Source organism: Pelodiscus sinensis, chromosome 6 (genome assembly GCF_049634645.1).
Source record: "Pelodiscus sinensis isolate JC-2024 chromosome 6, ASM4963464v1, whole genome shotgun sequence".
Taxonomy (NCBI): Eukaryota; Metazoa; Chordata; order Testudines; family Trionychidae; genus Pelodiscus; species Pelodiscus sinensis.
Window position 1 is genome coordinate 3,722,284 of NC_134716.1, and position 21,359 is coordinate 3,743,642.

Consider the following 21,359-nt stretch of genomic DNA (forward strand, 5'->3'; position numbering starts at 1 on the left):
CCCTAGGGAGGTGTGTGCAGGAGATGCAGCCAATAGGAAAGAGGCTGGAAAGAACAGTCAATCCAGGACCATAGAAGAAGGGCTGCAGGGCAGAGCAGGGTTAATCGCTGCCTGGAGCTCAAAGAGGGAGAACTGGTTGCCTAGCACGTAGGTAAACGCTAGCACCCTGGGACAGAGCAGTGCTGGAAGAGACCAGGAGAATCAGAAGGAGCTTCTGGCTGGCTGTTAGGACTGACACATTAAGGCCCTGAGGTACAGATGAAGAAGGTGTTAGAGCCATTTGCAAGTGGCCTAGGGAAATATATTGAGAAGCTGGAAGGGATGCAGCATGTGGTTGCCATCTACAGGACCTACGAGGAGAGACTGAGGGAGCTGGGTTTGTTAGTCTGCAGAAGAGAAGAGTGAGAGGGGATTTGAGAGCAGCCTTCAACTTCCTGAAGGGAGGTTCCACAGAGGATGGAGAGAGGCTGTTCTCAGTAGTGACAGGTGACAGAACGAGGAGCAATGGTCTCAAGTTGCAGTGGGAGGAGGTCTAGGTTGGATCTTAGGAAAAACTATTTCCCTAGGAGAGTGGGGAAGCACTGGGATGGGTTTCCTAGGGCGGGGGTGGAATCTCCATCCCTAGAGGTTTTTAAGTCCCGGTTTGACAAAGCCCTGGCTGGGGTGATTGAGTTGGGGTTGGCCTTGCTTTGAGCAGGGAGCTGGACACAATGACTCCTGAGGTCTCTGCCAGGCCTGGGGTTCTATGATTCCATGATTCTACAGGGTTCCTGGGCCCGGATCTGAAGTAATAGGTGGGCTCAGGTCCCCTCCTCATCGGTGGGGAAGTGTCTGGATAGCTGGTGAGCAGTACAACCTCTGGAAGGGGAGAGCACAGATGTGACACAGCTACCGGGCTGTGTTAGGAAGATGATGTCATTGTTCCAGGGGTGACGCTGACGAGAGCAGATGCTATGACAGGCAGAGCCCCATTGGGAGAGAGTGTAGCTAATCTCCAAGAAGGACAGCAGGAGGCACCAGCATGGTGAGTCCTGCCCCGTAACAGACCTCTGCTTTGTTTGTTGCAGAAGATCTGAAGTGTACCTCAAAAGAAGCAGCACACTGCAGGAAGAGACAGGAGGGTCTGTTGGTGATGGCGGCTGCTCTGAGGTACTAGATTTTGCCCCTGCCTATGCCACTAAGTTTCTGAGTGATGTTGGGAAAGCAACTCACACTCAACTTTTCAGAGAGGTCATTAATTGTGTGCTGCTCATTTTCTGGGGGCCTGACTTGAGACCTGAGGTCTGTTTTGCAGATGTACAGCTGTGACCGGGTTCTCCGGAAGCTGTGCTGTGACTGTATTAAATGCAATATGTTGCTAAGTACTCTGCAAATCCAGGCCTAGGTGTCTCAAACTGAGCACCCAAAATTAGTGGATACGTTTGATCTGAATCTGTCTGTGCCCCAGCTCCTAGTCTGGAAAACAGGGACAATCATATCCTCTTGGTTTACAGGGGTGTTGTGAAAATACATTGTCCTGTTTAGGAAGCATTCATATACCACAGTGATGTGGGCTATGGAAAAGCCCATGAGGAAATACCTAATTCTATCTTCAGAGCAGGGTGTGACTAGCGTGTTCAGTAAACAAGGCTGAGGGCTCACATTGAACAACAGGGGAAAAACAAAAGTTTGAATAGCTGCTCATTAAATGATGGGAAAAATAGAATGTGGTCATGTAATTAAAGCAGGATTATAATGTATGTGGACCCAGGGGGCTGAATTAAGGTTACACGGTCAACCTTAATGCTGGCATTTTCTAACTGTGGAACCGTTTTAAACTAAATCATGATGCAGTTAGTAGGTTTCTGTAAGATGGACATTTTGATAATGCCTGACACTTAGTTGAAACAATAATTCATGGTTCTATTAACACTAGCATTGCCACTTCTCAAACTCTTTCCACTTTGATGAGGAATCACTTGCTTGTTTCTTTTTTCCCCAGAGCTCAAAATTGGCCAAAGTAGGTTGGCTTCACAGGAGAAAGTATTGGGTTTAATTTTAGTGAATATGCTGGTCTGGCAGCCATAAGCATCAATTATCTGCTTAGGCTTTTTAATGACTACTTTTCATAATTAAATGCTGAAAATCTGTCATTAATATAGCAATGCAGGGTCTGGTGCGCATCTCACTCACACCAGTTTTAGATCAGTGTGATTACATCTACTTCAGCGATGTTACTCTTGATTTACAATAGTGTCAGAAGAGAAATTGGTCCCCTGGTGATAATGGATGTGAATGGAAAGAGATTCACAATTGGCTGGGGATTTTTCTACAAATAAAGATATGTAGCAGAGTAAATACCACACCACTTACTCAGTAAAATCACAAGTAAATGCAAGCGATATTAATGAAAAACATGATTCTCTTAGTCTGTAAGGACTGAAAGTCGTTTTCCATTAATACTTTATTCCGTAGGCATTTCTCATTTATAATCCTTTCATTATGATGGCTTTATTTCATGTTCCCTGTATGTTTCAGTCTTGACTGGTCAAGCTGATAGAGTGGAAGTTATCTGGCTGGAAAAGATTTGTACAGGATGTACTATCAGGATTATGGTTTAATCTAGTGACTCCAGATGCTCTATTGGGAATAATATGTCATCGGGCGCATATTGCTGGCATATTTATATTTGCATTTTTATTTTGGTTTATCACATGTTGCAAAATGCACAGATCAATGGAGACGGAGGCTCGCATGTCTGCTGGTGGAAAGAGGTGTAACCAATAGAGCTACGCTGAATCACACCTTCTGAAATGCAAAGTAGGGAAGTGCAGTAATTTAACCCCTTGCATCCTGCAGTCTTTCCTCACCCATAGAAAAGAATACACGGTCCCTGAAGTGCATCTCTCCAAGAGAACTGGCTCATTTCAAGGCTAAATGCTACAGTCCACACCACTGGGCCCTTAAACAATTAAGTGTCTGCACTCAACAGTCCGGCTTCTTCCGTTGTGATCAGAACACCCGATGTTGAAGCACCTTTCCAGAAATCCCTGAATGCCTCCATCCAGATCAGGAGCATGCAAGCAGATGATTCGGTGCTGGTGGAATAATAACTGTTCTTGCTTTCAGCAAGAGTTTTTACCCGGGGGGGAAAGCTGTATATTAACATACGTCATTCAGTTTTCTAATAACAAACTGCTCCTCCCATTAATTAAGCCTTTCATTTCTGAAATCCACGTGCATCAAAGCAAGGAAAGGAACTGCTACAGGCTTTAAAATAGCATAATGCCCCTATAATGCACACATTATTCTGATCTTGCAATTCACGGTTTATCAAAACACCACACGCTTAGCTCAATAAGACCAGCGTTCATCTGGGTCAGAGTGAAGGTCCCTGCACATGGATGGAATATATATTATTTTACTTAGGAACAGGCCCTACGGGGGCTTTTGAAAGTGCAGTGTGAGCAGTTTGCTTTGTACAATACCCTGTCCCCCCCACACACACTTTTGCTCTCTACTCCCACCAGGTATGCAGCTCCCCCTTTGGCATATACCCACTCCCTTGGCAGAGGCTGGGAATGGGAGACAGAGTAGGGATCACATGAAAATTCCCTGTTCTGTTCACTCCCCGGGGCACTTGGCATGGGCCCCTGTCGGAAGACTGGGCTAGATGGACCTTTGGTCTGACCCAGTCTGGCCGTTCTGATGTTCTGAAAATGCTTGATGCAGGCTAAGGACTCTGCAACAAAAATCACCCTTTTGGCCACCTAAATTGCCACTTTTTCCCCACGTAAGCTCCGGTTTTCTAGTCCTGGGATTGCTCTGGGAACTAATGTGTGAGTGGAGAGAGCACAGAGGGGGAGCTGCATTATGGGATAGAGTTGGGAGGAGCTACCAATGCATGGCCAGGAGCAGCCTCATAAACTTTCCTTGGGCTGGCTGTTGGAGGGGGACAAAGGCCCACGCTCCCCCAGTGTGGCTCACCCGGCCCCAGAGCCCGTACAAGGAGACGTCTCCACTAGGGACGTAACAAAATCACTTGTGCATGTGGAGACAGAGGGCCCAAATCTGGCTTCATTCAAGCTGCCTAGCACACTCAGACTGAAGTCGCACAAGCCAGGACCCCAGAATGCGGGCCGGAGTGTTTTACCCGCAGGGTAGGCGGTTGCCTCAGTTGTGGTGATCTCAGCTTTGCTGAGAAGAGCGGAGGCCACCGGGGCGGCCGAGGCTAAGACACAGCCAGGCCCTCATTTTGGAACAAGGCAGGAGCTGGGGCCAAGAGATTAATGCAGTTTCCCAGCGTGACACTCGGCAATGTGTAATCTCGACTGAAACAGAGCACAGTAATTACAGGGCGCCGCCGAGATGTCTGTTCTCTAGGAAGAGTTTTTAATGAAGTGATTAACTCTGCCGTGCAGCAAGGGCACTGGGGGCAGGTTCTTAACAAATCCTTTTATTGTTTCTTTTTCGCAAAACATTCAGATGGAGCCCAGACCCGGCATCTTTATCTGTTACAGTTCTTGGCCAGGCCACGGAACCAGCCATTGTTTTCTCTCGGACAGATGAACTTCAGAACGGATTTAGCCCAACAGACTTACCACAGAAACGGTCTCAGGAAAGGTGCCTTATTGGCTGCTTTCAGCCATGTGACAGCTCCCCATCAGAACCAGGCACAGGCCTTCAGCCCTTACTCCCATGAGTCATTCTTACTCTTTTGGGTGGCGCCTCCAAGAGAAGGGAATCAACTCAAGGACCAAGTAATGCAGGCCTTGTCTACACATACAGCGCTGCTGCGATCAATCTTCTGGAGTTTGATTGAGCGAGTCTAATTAAGACTCGCTCAATTCAACTCAGAGGGCACCTCTGCCAGCTGCCAGTGCTCCTGCGTCTGTGAAGAGTAAAGGAAGCCTACAGGAGCACTTGCTCCTGCCGACCTCCCACTGTGGGGAAATGCAAAACAAGGTACGTTGACTCCAGCTACGTAATTAACATAGCTGGTGTTGCAGATCTTGATTCAATGTTATCTATGAGCATAGGCCTGGCCGTAGGAAAAGAAGATAGTATAGTATTGAATGAAACCATCTCTCAATCGACTGAAGAAGAGGCTGCAGACATGGTACGATGGGTGATCTTTTTTCGATCCTAATCACATAATGCTCATGCCATATGCAAAATTAGGGATTCCAACATTCTCCAGACCGCGGTCTCTTACTGTCGTCATGTCAGCCTAGAACTGTTTTTATTTTAATTGAAAGGATGCTGTATGGGAGTCTTAGAATCTGAACATCCCCCAAGTTTGTGATTCTTTGGACCTGGCACCCATGATCAGTACTGTAGAATGGCAAAAGGGACATATAGCAGGTTTGTCCGAGGATAGTTCGTTACTGATAAGAGCTAATGCGCAGCAACATCTGGAGCATTAGACAAAGAGTAAAAGCTTTGTTTCTAAAGCACAGAAGTGCTTAACTGACCTCTTTTATCAAATAAATCTTTCCTACTTTGGCTCCTACGAACGCGATAGAGACATTTACATTTTCTGAAACAGAGGCTGACCTCAGGGAGATAAAGTGCTTAAAGAAATGCTCTCAAAGGAAGTTTTCATGTAGGCATTTTAAAACCTTTCCCCAAAAGGGGCCTGATTTTTCTGGTGCACCCCAAAACCAGGTTTACATCACTCCCCCTCTGAGTTAATGGGGAGTAACACCTGGTTCATAATCTCTTGAAACAAACAGGGTGCTTTTATGTAAACCATTAAAAAGCAACCTAATTCATTAACCCCTTCCTCAGGTTGTCAGGCACATCTGCATCTATTAATATTCCCCCGTGACAAATCCACGTATCAGAGTCTCACAAAACACCAGGCGGCTCACACTGTCCATTCTGTAGCCGTCTGGGTTCAGAGGAACTAGGCAAGGCCTAGGTGGTTTCCCACCGAAGCTGAATTCGTTACCATGACGAGGTGTTGCCATCAAGAGTATGTCTCAGGTCCGACACTGGGTTTGCAAAGTACAAAAACACACTGCACAGGTATCTGTCAAACACAAGCAGTTTATTTTCTGACAGCTATCAGCTGCGCCCCTTAACTAACGAACAACATAATAGGAAAAGCAGCGTCTTACATCCCTTCTGCAAGCTGGGGACCCCGTTTCAGCTGCGGACGAAGCGGGAGATCATCTAGGCTTACGAGGCGCCGGTACCAAAGCCCGTCGATGAGGTCCAAATTGCCATACTCTTATGCAGCTTATATACAGGTTTTTACCGTTTTGCAGTTTGGAAGTTTCCAGGGGTTTCTCATTGCTTGTTACAGCTGTACTGCTTGTCTTTTGACTCTGTTTACATGATCACTACATTAGGATTGTTATGTTCCCACCCTTATCTATACTTCGTTTTTGCTACACTGGTACCATTGCTTATTTTAAATGGCGTATGTTCCTAGAAGCTTGCTTCTGGCTCATCAGTAGCAGGGAAGAGGAGCAGGGGACAATGCAGGCCTCAACACCACATACTTCAAACGTACAGAGTTCTTCCACAATTAACCTGTACACGAGGTTATGCCCAAGAGGCAGGACTTACCACATCGATAATCTGCAGCAAAGAAAGTTGCAGCTCGACAATAAGCGGCTGGGAATCGTTCATGACGGGGCGTTCCAGGCGATTGTAATTCCTCAACAGTTCTCTATACAGGCGCCTTTGGTTTTCACCCTGCTGGGAAACTTTTGGGGGGAAGGGGAAGAGGGTGACATTAATCATCTGGACCAATCAGAAAATCCTTTCGATTTTGCATCCTCTCTAGCTTATTTTGAGCATCTAAAAGAGAGAAGCAGATTCCCAGAAAGTAAAGACCGGGATGTTAAAATGTGTTTCATTAAGTAACCATGTAACTGCTGAAAATGTCAGGGTTAACACGACTACACGTGGGTGGAAGTCAGCTACCGAGCAACTGATGTGCGCAGGGAGCCAGCTTAAAATCCAGCTTCTCATACAGACCGGTTCCCGCCTGCCTCCCCACCCCGAGCTGCTGGCTCTGATTCACAGGAAGTAGCGCAGGGCTGCAGACAGGAGCCAGTGCATGCTGGGATCTGGCTTTTAAGTCAGCTCCCCATGCGTACCAGGACCCTGCGTGTAACCGTGAAGGTTAACTGTATACATGGTTACACTTTACTAGGGATGTGAGAGACCACCACAAGTTTGCCCATATCCAACACATCTGCCGTTGGCTGGTTTCATAAAATAGCATACATGTGTGTCTATCCCAGAGTATCCCAAGAGTTAGAGGTCCATAAGCGGGCTAGGAAACTTTAGTGTAACATGACAGAATAGACACGCTGAAGCGCTTGAAATCTCTCTGACAGGAAAGGCCGTGCTAAAAACTGGTTTTTATTTGGCCATTTCCAGATGTTTCTCTTTTTTTGGGGGGGGGGGGCGGTTCCAACCAGATTTGTGTTTGAAAGCAAAACTTTCCAAAAATTGTAAACAAAACATCGATTTCCCCCTCCCCTGCGGTAGTAGAATGCTGCCTGCATTTGCAAATAGTTTGGGTGCCCTGGAAAATGCATTGGTAGCTGGAAAAGCCGGACACTGACAAACCTTTGCATGGCTCTGAGTGGTGCTGTGGTGGTCTGAAGCATGCAAGCTGGCATTATGGTGACATACATGTGTTTATCCCAGCTCAAGTCCATGTTATCAATTATTCTAATGAGGCTAGGCCCTTGGTGACCATGCACTGTACAGGGGAGGCAGAAAAAAACTCTTTTCTGGGCCCTTAGCAGAACTCATGGGGCTGGGCAGACTGGCAACCTTTGTTCTGGGGGTGCAGGCTTGCTCTGGAGTTGTTCCCATAGGGGCGCCACGGGGCTGGGAAGTAAAATGTCTAACCTTACAGCTCTTTGCTTTGATAATCTTCTCGATGGCCATGTTGCAGACTTATGTGTGTGGGGGGGGGGGGAGGGTTAATTCCTTGTACAGGTTGAACCTCTCTAGTCTGGCATCCTTGGAACCTGACTGATGCTGAACCAGAGGATTTTCCAGACCACGGGTGGTCAATATTATCTAGCAGTGTTACCAACACTTCCACTGCTTGCTGGACTGTTAGAAGACATTGCGGGGTAAATTAGAGCTAAATAATAGCACAGAACCCTGAGAGCTGGGACTAGGGGCTGTAAACAAACTTTATGGGACCAGGGGAAATTTAGCCCCACCCAGGATAAGTGGACATCCAGCTAACTCAAATCATGCCGGACCACGGATGTGGCTGGACCAGAGAGTGCCGGACTAGAGAGGTTCAACCTGTACTGGTTTTAACTTCTCCTTTACTTAGATGCTCCTCATTCATATATTGATAGGTAGTAAATGGAAGCAACCACCTATCTTTTGTGCGCCATTCATAAGTATGTATTCCTCCTCCCTTCTCCAATCATAGTTTGTTTCTCATCTCGGAGGCCTTTCCAGACCTCTGATTTCCTTTGTCCTTGTTCACTCTGTGTTTCATTCTGGTCATGCTAATTCAAAAAAAATTGGCCCTGCTAGCAGAAAGGGAAAAGATCCAGTGTGCAAAGTGGGAGTGCTCTGTTGATTTATGCAATGGCATTGTAATTATTTGTTCTTACGCCCTGATTCTGCAACAACTGAGCCATGTGCGTAAATTAGTTTTACTGGGACTACTCAGAGACAGAAGGGTACATCAGTGCATTAAAGATCGAGGCCCTCACACTGTATAATAGTGTACCTAAAATAGATACATCTTTGTAGGGCTGATGTCGTCAGATGGAAACTCTTCAGGGCAGGAAGTGAATTATCATTATATGTGGGTTCAGTGCCTAGCGTAGCAGGGACTAAATCCCAGATAGGGGAATTTGGGCTCTCCTGCAGCACAAATTAATACATAATGATGAAAATTCTTTATTCCTAATGGCTCCGTTTTTGACAATCATGGCGCACGGAGCAGATACGGTCATTGCATTTTCCACAACAAAACGTGGGCTTGTTCCTGACCTGTGACAGTGAATGTCTTTTTTGGCAATCCGAAGACATTATAGCTGCTTGTGATCCTTTATCCGATCTTTGGTGAACGTGCTCAAAGTATCCTCGGAGACTGGAATCACTGCTTTATGTGCAGCAGCCAGGCCTGTTGAAGCCAGTACTATCCTGTACTTTTATACGTCTAGCTTAAATTATTGTTCCTGTTCATGTCTCTGATGCGGAAGCGGCTGGTTGTAATGAGAGATGGCATCGTTTGGTGCCTAGCGCGGCCTCTTCGTTCTGGTGCGCCTTCCGAACTCTTGGCGCTCTCATCTGGGCCTGGTGACCTCTTGCAAATTAAATTGCCAGATTGCATCTGCACCTCTTCTTGTCACCACCTCAGTCTGAGACAGTCCCACACAGCTTCATCACCGGGAAAGATGAGCTTCGGCATAGACATCTTCATCAACACCTTCTGTGGTGAGCAGCTGTGCAAAGAGGTGGTTCAACTTTGTGCACCGTATCTGGAATCGTCTTTGATTCTCTTACTCTCTCAGAGCTCAAACCTTCTGGCTTTTTCTCTCAAGTTCCCATCTTCTGATGGTTGAAAAATAACTAATTCAGTTCGCATCTCTTTGTCTGTTTTCTTCTCAGACTTGCTGTTAACTGCCTGGCTTACACTGAACCTGCCATAGTTTGAGTCCTGGTCAATTGACTTTAGCTGAAGTGTATTTTCATTTTATGACGGTTTCTTTTAAGGTTTCAATGAGCTCTTATACCATCCTCTTCTACCTTGTTCCCATTGGTTAGGGAGGAAGCCTGACTCTCTCGTGATTTCATAAGCAGCTTCCACTCTGATGGAAAGCACTACTGTCCTTTGGGCATCTTTTCAATTGGCTTCATTACCTTTTTTTGGGGGGGAGAGAGGGTAGAGGGACACAGCCTATGCTAGTGTTTGAAAACCCCTCTGTCCACAACAGTGTTGACTGGTCTGCTATTGTGGTCCTATTGCTTCATTTAAACCGGGGTGGGCAATAATTTTCACAGGGGGGCCACTTCAGGAATTTTGGTACATAGTCAAGGGCCAACTCCACCCCAGAAGGGGTGAGACCCAGGGCGGAGGGGGCAGGGCTGGGGCCTCACCTCCCCCCACAGAGCTGTCTGGTGCTGGCGGCTTTGAATTAAAAACACAGCAAAGGGCTCAAGGCTCGTGTTGCAGCTATTTAAAGGGCTCGCAGCTTCAGCCTCTGACTGGGATAGCCCCGTGACCGAGAGCCAGGAGTCATTTAAATAGGATCCTGCTGCCTGAAATTCGGTGGCACAGGCAGCAAGATATAAATAGAAAGCGGCCAGATGCAGTCTGTGGGCCAGAACAAAGTGATAGGAGGGCCGGATCCGGCCCCTGGGCCGCATCTTGCTCACTGCTGATTTAAACCAAGCTCTCCTGTGTGTTACGTAGGACCGAGTCAAACATACCGTCTCCGCCTGCATGCTCCAGACCTAGCTGTTCCAAGAAGCAATTCTTTATGGGGCTGAGGAATTTCATCTCAAACCTGTGCCTCCGTGTGACTGGTAACTGCTGTCCTCCGTTATTACCCCGTTTTATGCCCTGGCTCGTTGTTGCGCAATTATTGGCATTCTCTCAACTTAGACAGCAGCACCACTGCCCAGTTATTGTATAGCCCATTGTTCTGGGATTTGTCTCCGTATGTTCATGCGCATTTAATTTGTTATTTATGTCATTATGTAAATCTCCGTGCAATTTGGAGCCCGTGGCCTCCTGGCAAATTGCCAAGGCAGCTGTCGGTGTCACAAATGATTGGGTTGTCTAATCAAGCTGTCATCTCTTTTTGTTGCAGCAGCCTCCAAGCAGGAAAAGAGGTGAGATAAGGGACAGATTAAAATATATTTTTTAAGAAAAAATTAGACTCTCCATCTTAAAATACTCAGTGCTTGGGCACCAGCCAGGTGATGTTTCTAACTCTCTCTCTCGCAAGCCCTGAAAACTCCAAGGTGTTACATTTCAGTGAGCTAAATTGTAGCACTTTTCGGTAAGAGGAGGTTGTAATTTCTGGTTCCGGGGACTGGTCACAGGATGCAAAGAGATTCCGCTCTATGCCACTAATCTGGCCCTGGTCTTTGTGGGGGGATGAATCTTTTTTTCCCCCTTGGCTTATTTTGAAATTGCACCCAAAAATTGTGTTCGATGAATGGCAAAGTTGAAAAGTCCATCACGCAAAAGTGATGCCAGACCTGAAGTGAAACTTTCATTCGCTTCCCCGGTGCAGCTGCAGGGCTGCTATGGAAAATTTCGGATGTGATTATGCAATTAAAGAGTGTGTATGACAATGCATACTCACATGTGGGCTGCTTTAAGGTGGGACAGTCCGGCATAAGAATGTTGACTTTGAAACCTCAATAGCTTCTAACTTCAGGGGTTTAATACCATTTCCTATTCTTTTCCAAGCAAAGAGAGCTGTAAATCAGTAATACCATTAGGCGGAACCACACTGACACCTACCTGGGTTATCAGGATCTGAATACAGGACCTTAAGATCGCCAACACAGACTGCTACCATTTGAGACGAAAGAGTAACTGGTAGCAGTAGTAGGTTGTTATCCTATATGTGAACTAGCCTTTGTGGGGAGGGGTTGCAGTGCATTTTGCTAATGCTTTACTTAGCCACATGCCGCCCAGCATTAGAACCATCTGAATCAGAATTTCTAGGTCCTCATCTTGGTGTTTGCTGTGCAATGTGGTTACCAAGCACATTGATTTGTCCTCTTCATTCTGAAAGGTTGCTTGGGTGAGATGCTACTCAGCCATATGAGACATAGGGCTGGCAGAAGGGACCTTGCCATTACTGCCTGCCTCCTACGGTGAAAGCATTAGCCCTGGCTCAAGAAAACAGTCTGAATACACAGCAGTATTGCCACTCATCAGTAGAAATGCAGACACACTTTGGTCTCTTGCTGGCTTCCAGCCAAACACCCCTTCTTCTACGCTACAGAGGCTGCTGTTGTTCCCCACACAGAGCCAAGCACTGTGGGACCTATGAGTGTGCTCAGAGCAGGTGACAGGTGGCGGGGAGGGGGGGGGCTGGGAAGTACCCTCAGTGCCTATGAAAGCCGCGAGGCCGGAGCGTGCTCAGTGCGGTTGGAACGCTCTGAGGTTTTAGCGGCAAGAGTAACTAAATCCGCCCACGTGCAAAGGGCGATTATACAGAGTCTTCTCATTTTGCCAGATCCGGGTGGATTTTTTTGGGAGTCGCAAAATTCCGTTCCCTCCCTCCCCGGGTTATCTCTCTGATGCATTTCAAGTGGCTGCTCCCAAGCAGAGAGGCACGCTCCTCTTTGCAGAAATGGCTTGGGAGGAAGTAACTTGTTGGCAACACAATGTGTGTTCCCATAACTTTCTGCCTGGAAATGGCTGAAACATTTCTGTGAACCGTTTTTTTTTTCTAATTCAGCCTCAGGCAGAGAACAAGCTGGGGGCTGAAAAACAACGGCAAACAGTCTTATAATAGGACAGGTAAGGCAATCTTAACGATAAGCAGAAAATACCAGATCCTAAAGGGCTCCCTGAGGAGAAAATATTCCTGGGTACAAATGGCTAGAAGCTGTAGCTGGACAAATTCAAATTAGACCTAAGGCATGAGTGTTTAGCTGTGAAGATGAGCAAACTCCCAAGGAGAGAGGTAGATTCTGCACCTCTTAATGTCTTCAAATCCAGCCAAGTTATTGGGCTCCATACACAGGGCAGCCAGGTAAAATGTAAGGGTCTGCGGTGCTCTAGCTGAGCAAAAGGTCCCTCTCCGGTATAAAACGCAATGAAGTGGTAAGCAAGTGTGACTGGGAGTGAGTAGGCCAGCCGGCACTCTCATCCCTTAGAAGCCAATTAGTGCCTGAGGAGAAGCTGATTAGGAGTAATTAATTCAATTAGCCCATCTTAAGGGATTCCGGAAAGAAGAGCAAAAAGGCGAGGGAGAGAGGAGGAACAGAACAAATCTTGATTAAGTAACTGATCTCCAAAGCTTAAAGGTGGCGGACTTCCAAGCTCTCCATGTAGTCTATCCACTAGAAGGAAACACAGCTATCCTGTCTTAGGGCACTTTTTCACTATGGGGAAGATCAGCGTTGCCACAGTCCATCAGAGGAGGTATCTGAGCCTTTAGCTATGATCTTTGAAAAATCATGGAAGACAGGGGAGATTCCAGAAGACTGGAAAAGGGCAAATATTGTGCCCATCTATAAAAAGGGGAATAAGAACAACCCAGGAAACTACAGACCGGTCAGTTTAACGTCTGTCCCAGGGAAGATAATGGAGCAGGTTATTAAGGAAATCATATGCAAACACTTGGAAGGTAATAAAGTGATAGGGAATAGCCAGCATGGGTTTGTGAAGAACAAGTCATGCCAAACTAATCTGATAGCTTTCTTTGATAGGATAACGAGCCTTGTGGATAAGGGAGAAGCGGTGGATGTCATATACCTAGACTTTAGTATGGCATTTGATACAGTCTCGCATGATATTCTTATTGATAAACTAGGCAAATATAACTTAGATAGGGCCACGATAAGGTGGGTGCATAATTGGCTGGATAACCGTAGTCAGAGTTGTTGTTAACAGTGCTAAATCCTGCTGGAAAGGGATAACAAGTGGAGTTCCGCAAGGGTCTGTTTTGGGACCCGTACTGTTCAATATCTTCATCAATGATGTAGATATTGGGATAGAGAGTACGCTTATTAAGTTACCAAACTGGGTGGGGTTGCAACTTCTTTGGAGGATAGGGACATAATTCAAAATGACCTTAGCAAGTTAGAGAAATGGTCAGAGGTAAACAGGATGAAGTTTAATAAAGAGAAATGCAAAGTGCTCCACTTAGGAAGGAACAATCAGTTCCATACATACAAGATGGGAAGCGACTGTCTAGGAAGGAGCATGGCGGAAAGGGATCTAGGGGTCATAGTGGACCACAAGTTGAATATGAGTCAACAGTGTGATGCTTTTGCAAAAAAAGCAAATATGATTCTAGGTTGTATCAACAGGTGTGTTGTAAGCAAAACTCATGAAGTCATTCTGCCGCTCTACTCTGCACTAGTTAGGCCTCAGCTGGAGTACTGTGTCCAGTTCTGGGCGCCACATTTCAAGAAAGACGTGGAGAAATTGGAAAAGGTACAGAGAAGAGCGACAAGAATGATGTCTAGAGAACATGACCTATGAAGCCAGGCTTCATGAACTGGGCTTGTTTAGTTTGGAAAAAAGAAGATTAAGGGGGGACATGATAGCGGTTTTCAAATATCTAAAAGGGTGTCACAAGGAAGAAGGAGAAAATTTGTTCCTCTTGGTTTCTGAGGACAGGACAAGGAGTAATGGGCTTAAAGTGCAGCAGGGGAGGTTTAGATTGGACACTAGGAAAAAATTCCTAACTGTCAGGGTGGTCAAATATTGGAATAAATTGCCAAGGGAGGTGGTGGAATCTCCCTCTCTGGAGATATTTAAGAACAGGTTAGATAGACATCTGTCAGGGATGGTGTAGACGGAGCTTGGTCCTGCCTTGAGGGCAGGGGGCTGGACTCGATGACCTCTCGAGGTCCCTTCCAGTCCTATGATTCTATGATTCTATGATCTTCCGGGATTTGATTTAGCAGGTCTGTTATAGACCCCCTAAATCAAACTCAGAGGGCATCCTGATTGGCACTGATACTCCTGCTCCTCACAAAGAATAAGGGAAACCGATGGGAGTGTTTGCCTCCCACTGTGTGGATGCCATGGAAACACAATATAAGATACGTCAACTCCAGCTACATAATTTTCGTAGCTGGAGTTGTTTATCTTACTTTGACCTTCCAGAGTAATGGAGACCAGGCCTCACTGTGGGTTATACAGACAACGTTTAGTGTCCTACTCTCAAATGGTGACTGTGAAGTTTAATTCGTTGACGTTTGTGACGTGCTTTGAAGGCCTTGTGGAGATGATGCAGTAGAAACGCACTGGGGTGCTACTGGTTCAAGGGACTTCTGTTCTCGGAGAAGCTGGCAGCAGGATGTGTCCCAGGAAGAGCTGTCCCCCTCTTTGTCTGTTTTGCAGCCCCACTGGATAGGGCACTGCATTGGGATCCACTAGAGCCTGGTTCTACTTCTGAGCTGATGTGTGACTTCAGCGAATGAACTTCCCCTCCTGTGCATCCATCTGCCTCCCTCTCTTTGTCTTGTCTGTCAATATAAGCTCTTGGGGGAAGGCAATGTCTCCCTCTAGACCAGTGATTCTCAAACTTTCTGACCTGTGGCCCGCCCCACCCAACACAGACCTTTCTGTAGGCCACTGGCCAACCACCCATGATGACAAAATGGGTGCAGAAGGGGGTGGGGGAGCAGGGTCTGGGAAGAAGGGTGCAAGAGCGGGGGGGGGGGTTCGGCTAGAGGGGTGTGTGTGGGGTCCTTGGAGTTGTGGGATCTAGGCATGAAGAGGATGGGGGGACGCTTACCTGGCTTCATGCCTCCTGCCGCTCCCAGGCACCACCCCTTGCTGCTCCCATTGGCTGTGATTCCAGCCAATGAGAGCAGCGGGAAAAGCCACCAGGCGAGTGGTTTCCTGCACAGCTGTTCCCGCAGCCACGGGGAGGGAAAGTGGCAGCGCACGGAGCCACTTCCTTCCTCCATAAGCCAGACTCACCCCCCCCCCCCCGCGCACACACAGCAGAACCTCGCGGGGGGAGGGGCTGGAGCAGTAGCACAGGCGCCCCTCCACAGACCACGCTTAGAGAGCCTCTGCGCTAGGGGTACTTCTGTTGGCAGCATGTAGAATACATACAGCCTAGCCCCACCAGCAGGGATATTAAGGCCTGGCCTAGGGGAGTAAAGGCATCCCTGAAAGTTGCGGGGGAGGGAACAAACTACACACCCTGATCACCCCAGTTGCCCCTCCTCCTCTAGGCTGCTCATTTCAGCCCCATAGCGTCCCACGACCTCCCCTCTGCCAGAGCCTTTCACTGACACGTGGATCTACTCACCAGTGTGGATCCAGCGTGTAGCAACACGTGCACCAGAGGTTGTCCCAGCGCATCCTTTCCCACTTCTAAATAACATCTCTTGGGTTCTGTCTACACTATAGCCTCTTGTGCAAAAATGTGTGCAAATGAGGTGGTGTGTGGAATATCACTGCGGCTCATTTGCATAGTTAATGAGGCTCTGTTTTTGCACAAGATGCTTTTGTGCAAGAGCCGTTCTGCCGCTTTTTTTTTTTTTTTCAGGAAGAACGGCTCTTGCCCAAAAGCCTCCTGCACAAAAACGGAGCCTAATTAATTATGCAAATGAGGCATGGCGCTATTCCACGCTTCATCTCATTTGCATATGTTTTGCGCAAAACAGGGGTGGTGTAGACTTAGCCTTGGGGTTTAAAAAAAAGTCAAGGCCTTTTAATCTGAGCTTTGCTGGCCACATGTATTGCCTCCTCTCTTCCTCACATTTAGGGTGTATCTGCACAGCCGGGCTTCACTCGAAATAAGTGACGCAAATTGAGCTATGTCAATGGCGCAGCTTATTTCAAAATAGGGAGCGTCTACACGGCACTAATTTTGAAATAGAGCCCTCGTCCTCCGACTGCCCTTACTCCTCGTACCACAAGGGTTCCAGGAGTCGAAGTAAGAAGACCTCCAGCTCGACAGTATTTTGACACTATTTCAAAATAACTGCCTGCTGTGTAGATGCAGACTAAGTTATTTTGAAATAATGTTGCTGTGTAGACGTACCCTTTGACTCTATTGGTAGGTATTGTGTCATTACGCTTTTAAGGTACGTCTACACTAGGAAATTATTTTGAAATAATAACTCCTGAAATAACTATTTCAAAATAGCTTGTCCACACTCCAGGGAAGCCTCAAAATTAGTCGAGGCAGGCTCCCTTAATGTGGACGCATTATCCAACTCAGAGCCTCAGGAAGCACTGGGGAGTAATTCCTCTGAATGACTCTGGGGAGGCACTATTTCAAAATAGCGGGAGTGTGGACAATCCATTGCTGCTATTTTGAAATAAGTGTTATTTTTCCTGGAAAGCAGGAGTACTGATTTCAAAATAACCAGCCTATTACTTCAAAACAATGGGTGTGATACTGTGGATGCTCCACTTACTATTTCAAAATAACTCCCTCGTGTAGACCAGGGCTTAGAGGGTGACTTTATTGGAATGGTTTTAATTGTGTCTACTTCGCTCCGTTGGACTTCACACAGACAGTTATTACTGGATTCACAGTGTTGGGTTTTGTCCTGGCCTTTGTCCCATCCTCCCGGACTACTCCAAAAACATTCCTTTTCCTTCCTTATATAAACAGCTGTTTCCAGGTCTCCCACCAATTCCTAATTCTACGTGTATCTTTATTGCATTGCTTTTGCTTGAGCAATGTTTAGATTTTAAAGCAGTTAAGTAGCTCAGCGTTCCTGAATTATCATTAATTTTATTCCTCTTCCCATCACGTTGCTGCAACTCTGGTATTTTGTCTTCTGAAATACTTGCAAAAGCCCTTAACTTCTTAGACTATCATTAACTCATTCTACTTATTTGCTGCCCTTATGTTTTCTGTGTGCTTTAACTGAATCTGCATACTCCTGTTGGGTCCATTCTCTCTTCCACACACTTGTTTCTTTTTCTTTTCTTTCTTTTAAGAATCAGATATTCTTAATTTCCCACATTTTCCTTTTTTGAACATCTGTCTCATTACACTAGTAAATAATATATGCAAATAAGTGAATTCAGACTTCGCTCAATATCCCACGGTGTTCAGAAAACTAAAGAAGACCTTCTAGAATCCTACGCAGTATTGTCACTTACATATGTATCTTTCGGGAAATTTTACCATAGATCTTATAGGGTTTCGATGCCGTTTTTTATATGGAACTAGAAGATTTAACGATGTTGCTCGGGTTTGTAAGTCAATTAAGAGTTTTATTTTTTAAATAAAAGGACAATGTACATGCTTTATTTAAATGATTGTATTTTTTAGAAAATACAGTGTTATTTTTATGGAGATTTTTTTATTTCAGACTTCTTAAAAAGAGGGACCGTTAAAAAAATTTCCATTTGATTTTTTTTTTTAGTACATTTTTAAAATGGAAATTCCATCAAGTGAGTTTTTTCCTTCATCCCTTTAAACTCTTATCATTCACTATATTTTAACAAAAAAGAGCTATAGTCAGTTTGGTTTCCAGTAACATGTTCTTCTAGTTTTCAAACCTTATGTGTTGATTTAGCTGAGCCAAAATAGAGCACTACTCCAGATTTCTCCATTTGATCTCTTTTCTGTAAGGTTTATAGAGAAGCAATCCTATTTCAGGTTCATCCTATTTTTTCTGGCTCATCTTGGTTCAGTCTCTTTCAACATTCACTCAGTGATGTCAGTTTTGAGGACTGTACTTGATTTCATCATTCTGTCTCTTCCCTGTTTTATGAGAAACAATCCCATTCCAAACACATCCCATTTTCCTGGCACAACCAAACCTTAACCTTGCTTAAGTTATGATAAAAAAAAAAGCTGTATATGGATTTTGGTGGTCCTGGCTTTTACTGTTTAGGAGTTCTTGATCAAACAGACAAACTCTCTAAAACATATAGTAGAAGAACAAATGTCAGGCTTTTTTTCTAGGATGTGAAATAATGAGTTCTGAAAAGGATAGTGGGGATGATCCAGGTAAGGTGTGGAGTATAAATTGTTTTTAGGTGTGTCTAAATTAGAATATTCACTAGGAATCTAACCAGCTTTAAAGAAATGCAGCATATTGCTTGCACTTTGGCAGATGAGTAAGCATATGGTTTATTTAACATATTCTGCAGCTTTCTGGGAACATAAGCATGTTGTTGCCGTTTCTCACTTAATCCCCAAAGATACCTGTTTGTTCCATCTGCCTTTGGTCTTATGTGTAGTCTGTGTGATAGCATTTCCCTGAAACTACAAGTCCTTTTAAAAAAAATCCTCTGAAAAAGAACTCTTAAAATTGTATTACAGTACTTAGACATGAGAATTGTAACTCTCTTGCGTCAGTTGCCCCGTAATGTGTATGCTCTGTACTTGAGTGTCCTTTGTCTTCGGTTAAAATATCTTTCATTTATTTCATTTATTTCCCTTTTGTACCATCTTTTTTTTTATTCTAACCTTCAGCTCTCATTTTTTTCTTGACATAAACAGCCAAACTTTCCTGTCATTTACACTGGAGTACATAAGAGTAAAAGTTGGCCCCAGACCTCGCAATGATGACTGGTGTGAAAGGTCACTTGAGGATGAGACTAAAGGCTTTGGTTGAGCCGAGACTGACATGACGCAAAGGCAAAACCACAAACTGACAAGATAATACGGGTCATTACATAATAAAAAAAGACTGAGTTAAAATAAAAGTAGCCCTGCTGGAGGGAGGCAGCTGTTAGAAATGCCAAGGCACGTTGGGGATGCAAATACAAAATGTGTGTCGCAGAAACACCAGTTAGTATATTCTGTAGGGATGCTGTTATGCTGTAGATTAGTGCGTTGTTCTGAAACAATACTTCATTTAAATCAGTGATGCACCGGAGCCGCAACAGACTCTTTCACCGTGTGATTTAATTATTGACCAATCCAGATCCTTTTACTATGTAATTAACCAATTGTAGTTGATAACATCATAATACTTGCTCAGTCATTTTGCGGCAAGAGTTAAGCCCAGGGTTCCCTTGAGATAGAAATAAATACAGGTCGAACCTCTCTACTCTGGCACCCTCGGGACCTGAGCAGAGAATTTTCCAGACCACAGGAGGTCAATGTTGTCTGGGAGTTACCAACACTGCCATTGCTTGCTGGGCTCCTAAAAGATCAAATTAAAGATAAACAAGAGCTCAGAATACTGAGAACCAGGACTAGGGGCTGTGAACAAACTTTATGGGACTGCGGGAAACTTGGCCACACCCATGATAAGTGGACATCCAGCTAACTACAATCATGCCGGACCACAGATGTTGCCGGACTAGAGAGGTTCAACCTGTAGTACTCAAATAGTTGTTCCCTACAGTGAAAATAACTATTTGATAAAATAAGTTGTGTTTTTTATCTTAGCTCCTAACTAGAGCACTAAATATAACAAGAACACACAAAGAACAGAAAAGGGAGAGAAAAATGAAGAGGCACAAACAAGGGAGAAAACCTCATGCTGAGATTTGACACACAATGCTGCTGGAGTAGGAAGGAGGAACGACAGACGCTATAGCTATGAGGAGCGGCGGAAGACAATACTCTTTCACTCACAATGGCCAAATGGTGTTACAGCCTAGAAATAACATGACTGGAGGGTGGAGAGAGTCTGAAGGGGAGTGGTAAGATGAAATCTGTTCAATAAGTGGTGCCTAGTGCATAGAGCATGGGTCTGAGACTTAGGAGACACTTGTTCTCTTCTTGGCATGATCTGTTTGAGCATCTTGGGCAAGATACTTCACCTTGCTGTGCCTCGGTTTCCTATCAAATGGAAATCATGGTGCTTTTGTAAAGCACTTTGAGAGATGCTGATGAAAAAGTGCTATATAAGAAAATAACAAACTGACAAAATAATGCAGCTCATTACATAATAATTCATCATTACTTTATTTTCCATTTGAGTGAGCTGCAGGAACACTGTGGGTTCTCTTCGAATAGGAGTGGCATGATATAGGTGTTGGCAACATGTTGGCACCATGTTGATTGTGAACGTACCGGAGATTTGGGGCAACCGAAGAGAATCAAGCCTTATTGAGCCCGGATGAGGATTTCAGCACACGATGTCTTTGGGCAGTGGTAAGTGTGAACAGAATTTCAGTGATGATGATAGCAAGCTATTCCAGCACAGCTATCACTGATGTCTCTTTCATGATCGTCTTTTCCTATATTTTGTACAGCACCTGGCACAATGGGGTCATACTTGGGACTCCGACGGTCATACAAATAATAAATGATGTTTCTATTACAGGTCCCCATTTTGCTAGGTGCTGTACAAATAAATATTGGGAGATAGCCCTGGACCCAAATAGCCCGCAGTTGAAATAGGCAAGACAGACGAGGGTGAAAGAAATGAGAATTATCCTACTTTTACAAAGGGAAAACTGAAGGTATTTGTCTGAAGATGCACAGGATAGAGCCGGGAATTGAAGCCGGATTTCCTGAGTCATGCAGCAGTATGGAAGGGCATGTCTACACTGAATTACACACTCCACACTGGCCTGCCTTGCAGGGTCCCAGAGCCCGGGCTGCCGCCCAAGCTGGAGGTCTACATTGCAATTAAGTAGGCCAACAGGCGTTGCCCCACAAACTGCCCAGCTCCAGGTTTTTAATTACAGACCCAAGCCACAAAAATCACCCTTCCCATTTTGAAAGCACCTTTTAAGTTTTATCAATCACGTTTCAGAGCCGCCTCCGTCAGTCCCGGCAAAC

General features: G+C 45.4%; 1 protein-coding gene across 1 annotated transcript in view; it reads right to left on the reverse strand.

Annotated features, from left to right (window-relative positions):
* Window positions 1–21,359, reverse strand: part of LOC102454664 (neuronal acetylcholine receptor subunit alpha-7-like) — a 62,977-nt gene that overhangs the window by 35,275 nt on the left and 6,343 nt on the right. Inside the window, exon 2 of the mRNA XM_075931319.1 lies at window positions 6,556–6,695. Within this exon, the coding sequence (XP_075787434.1) occupies window positions 6,556–6,695 (140 nt within the window). The remainder of the gene's footprint in view (window positions 1–6,555; window positions 6,696–21,359) is intronic.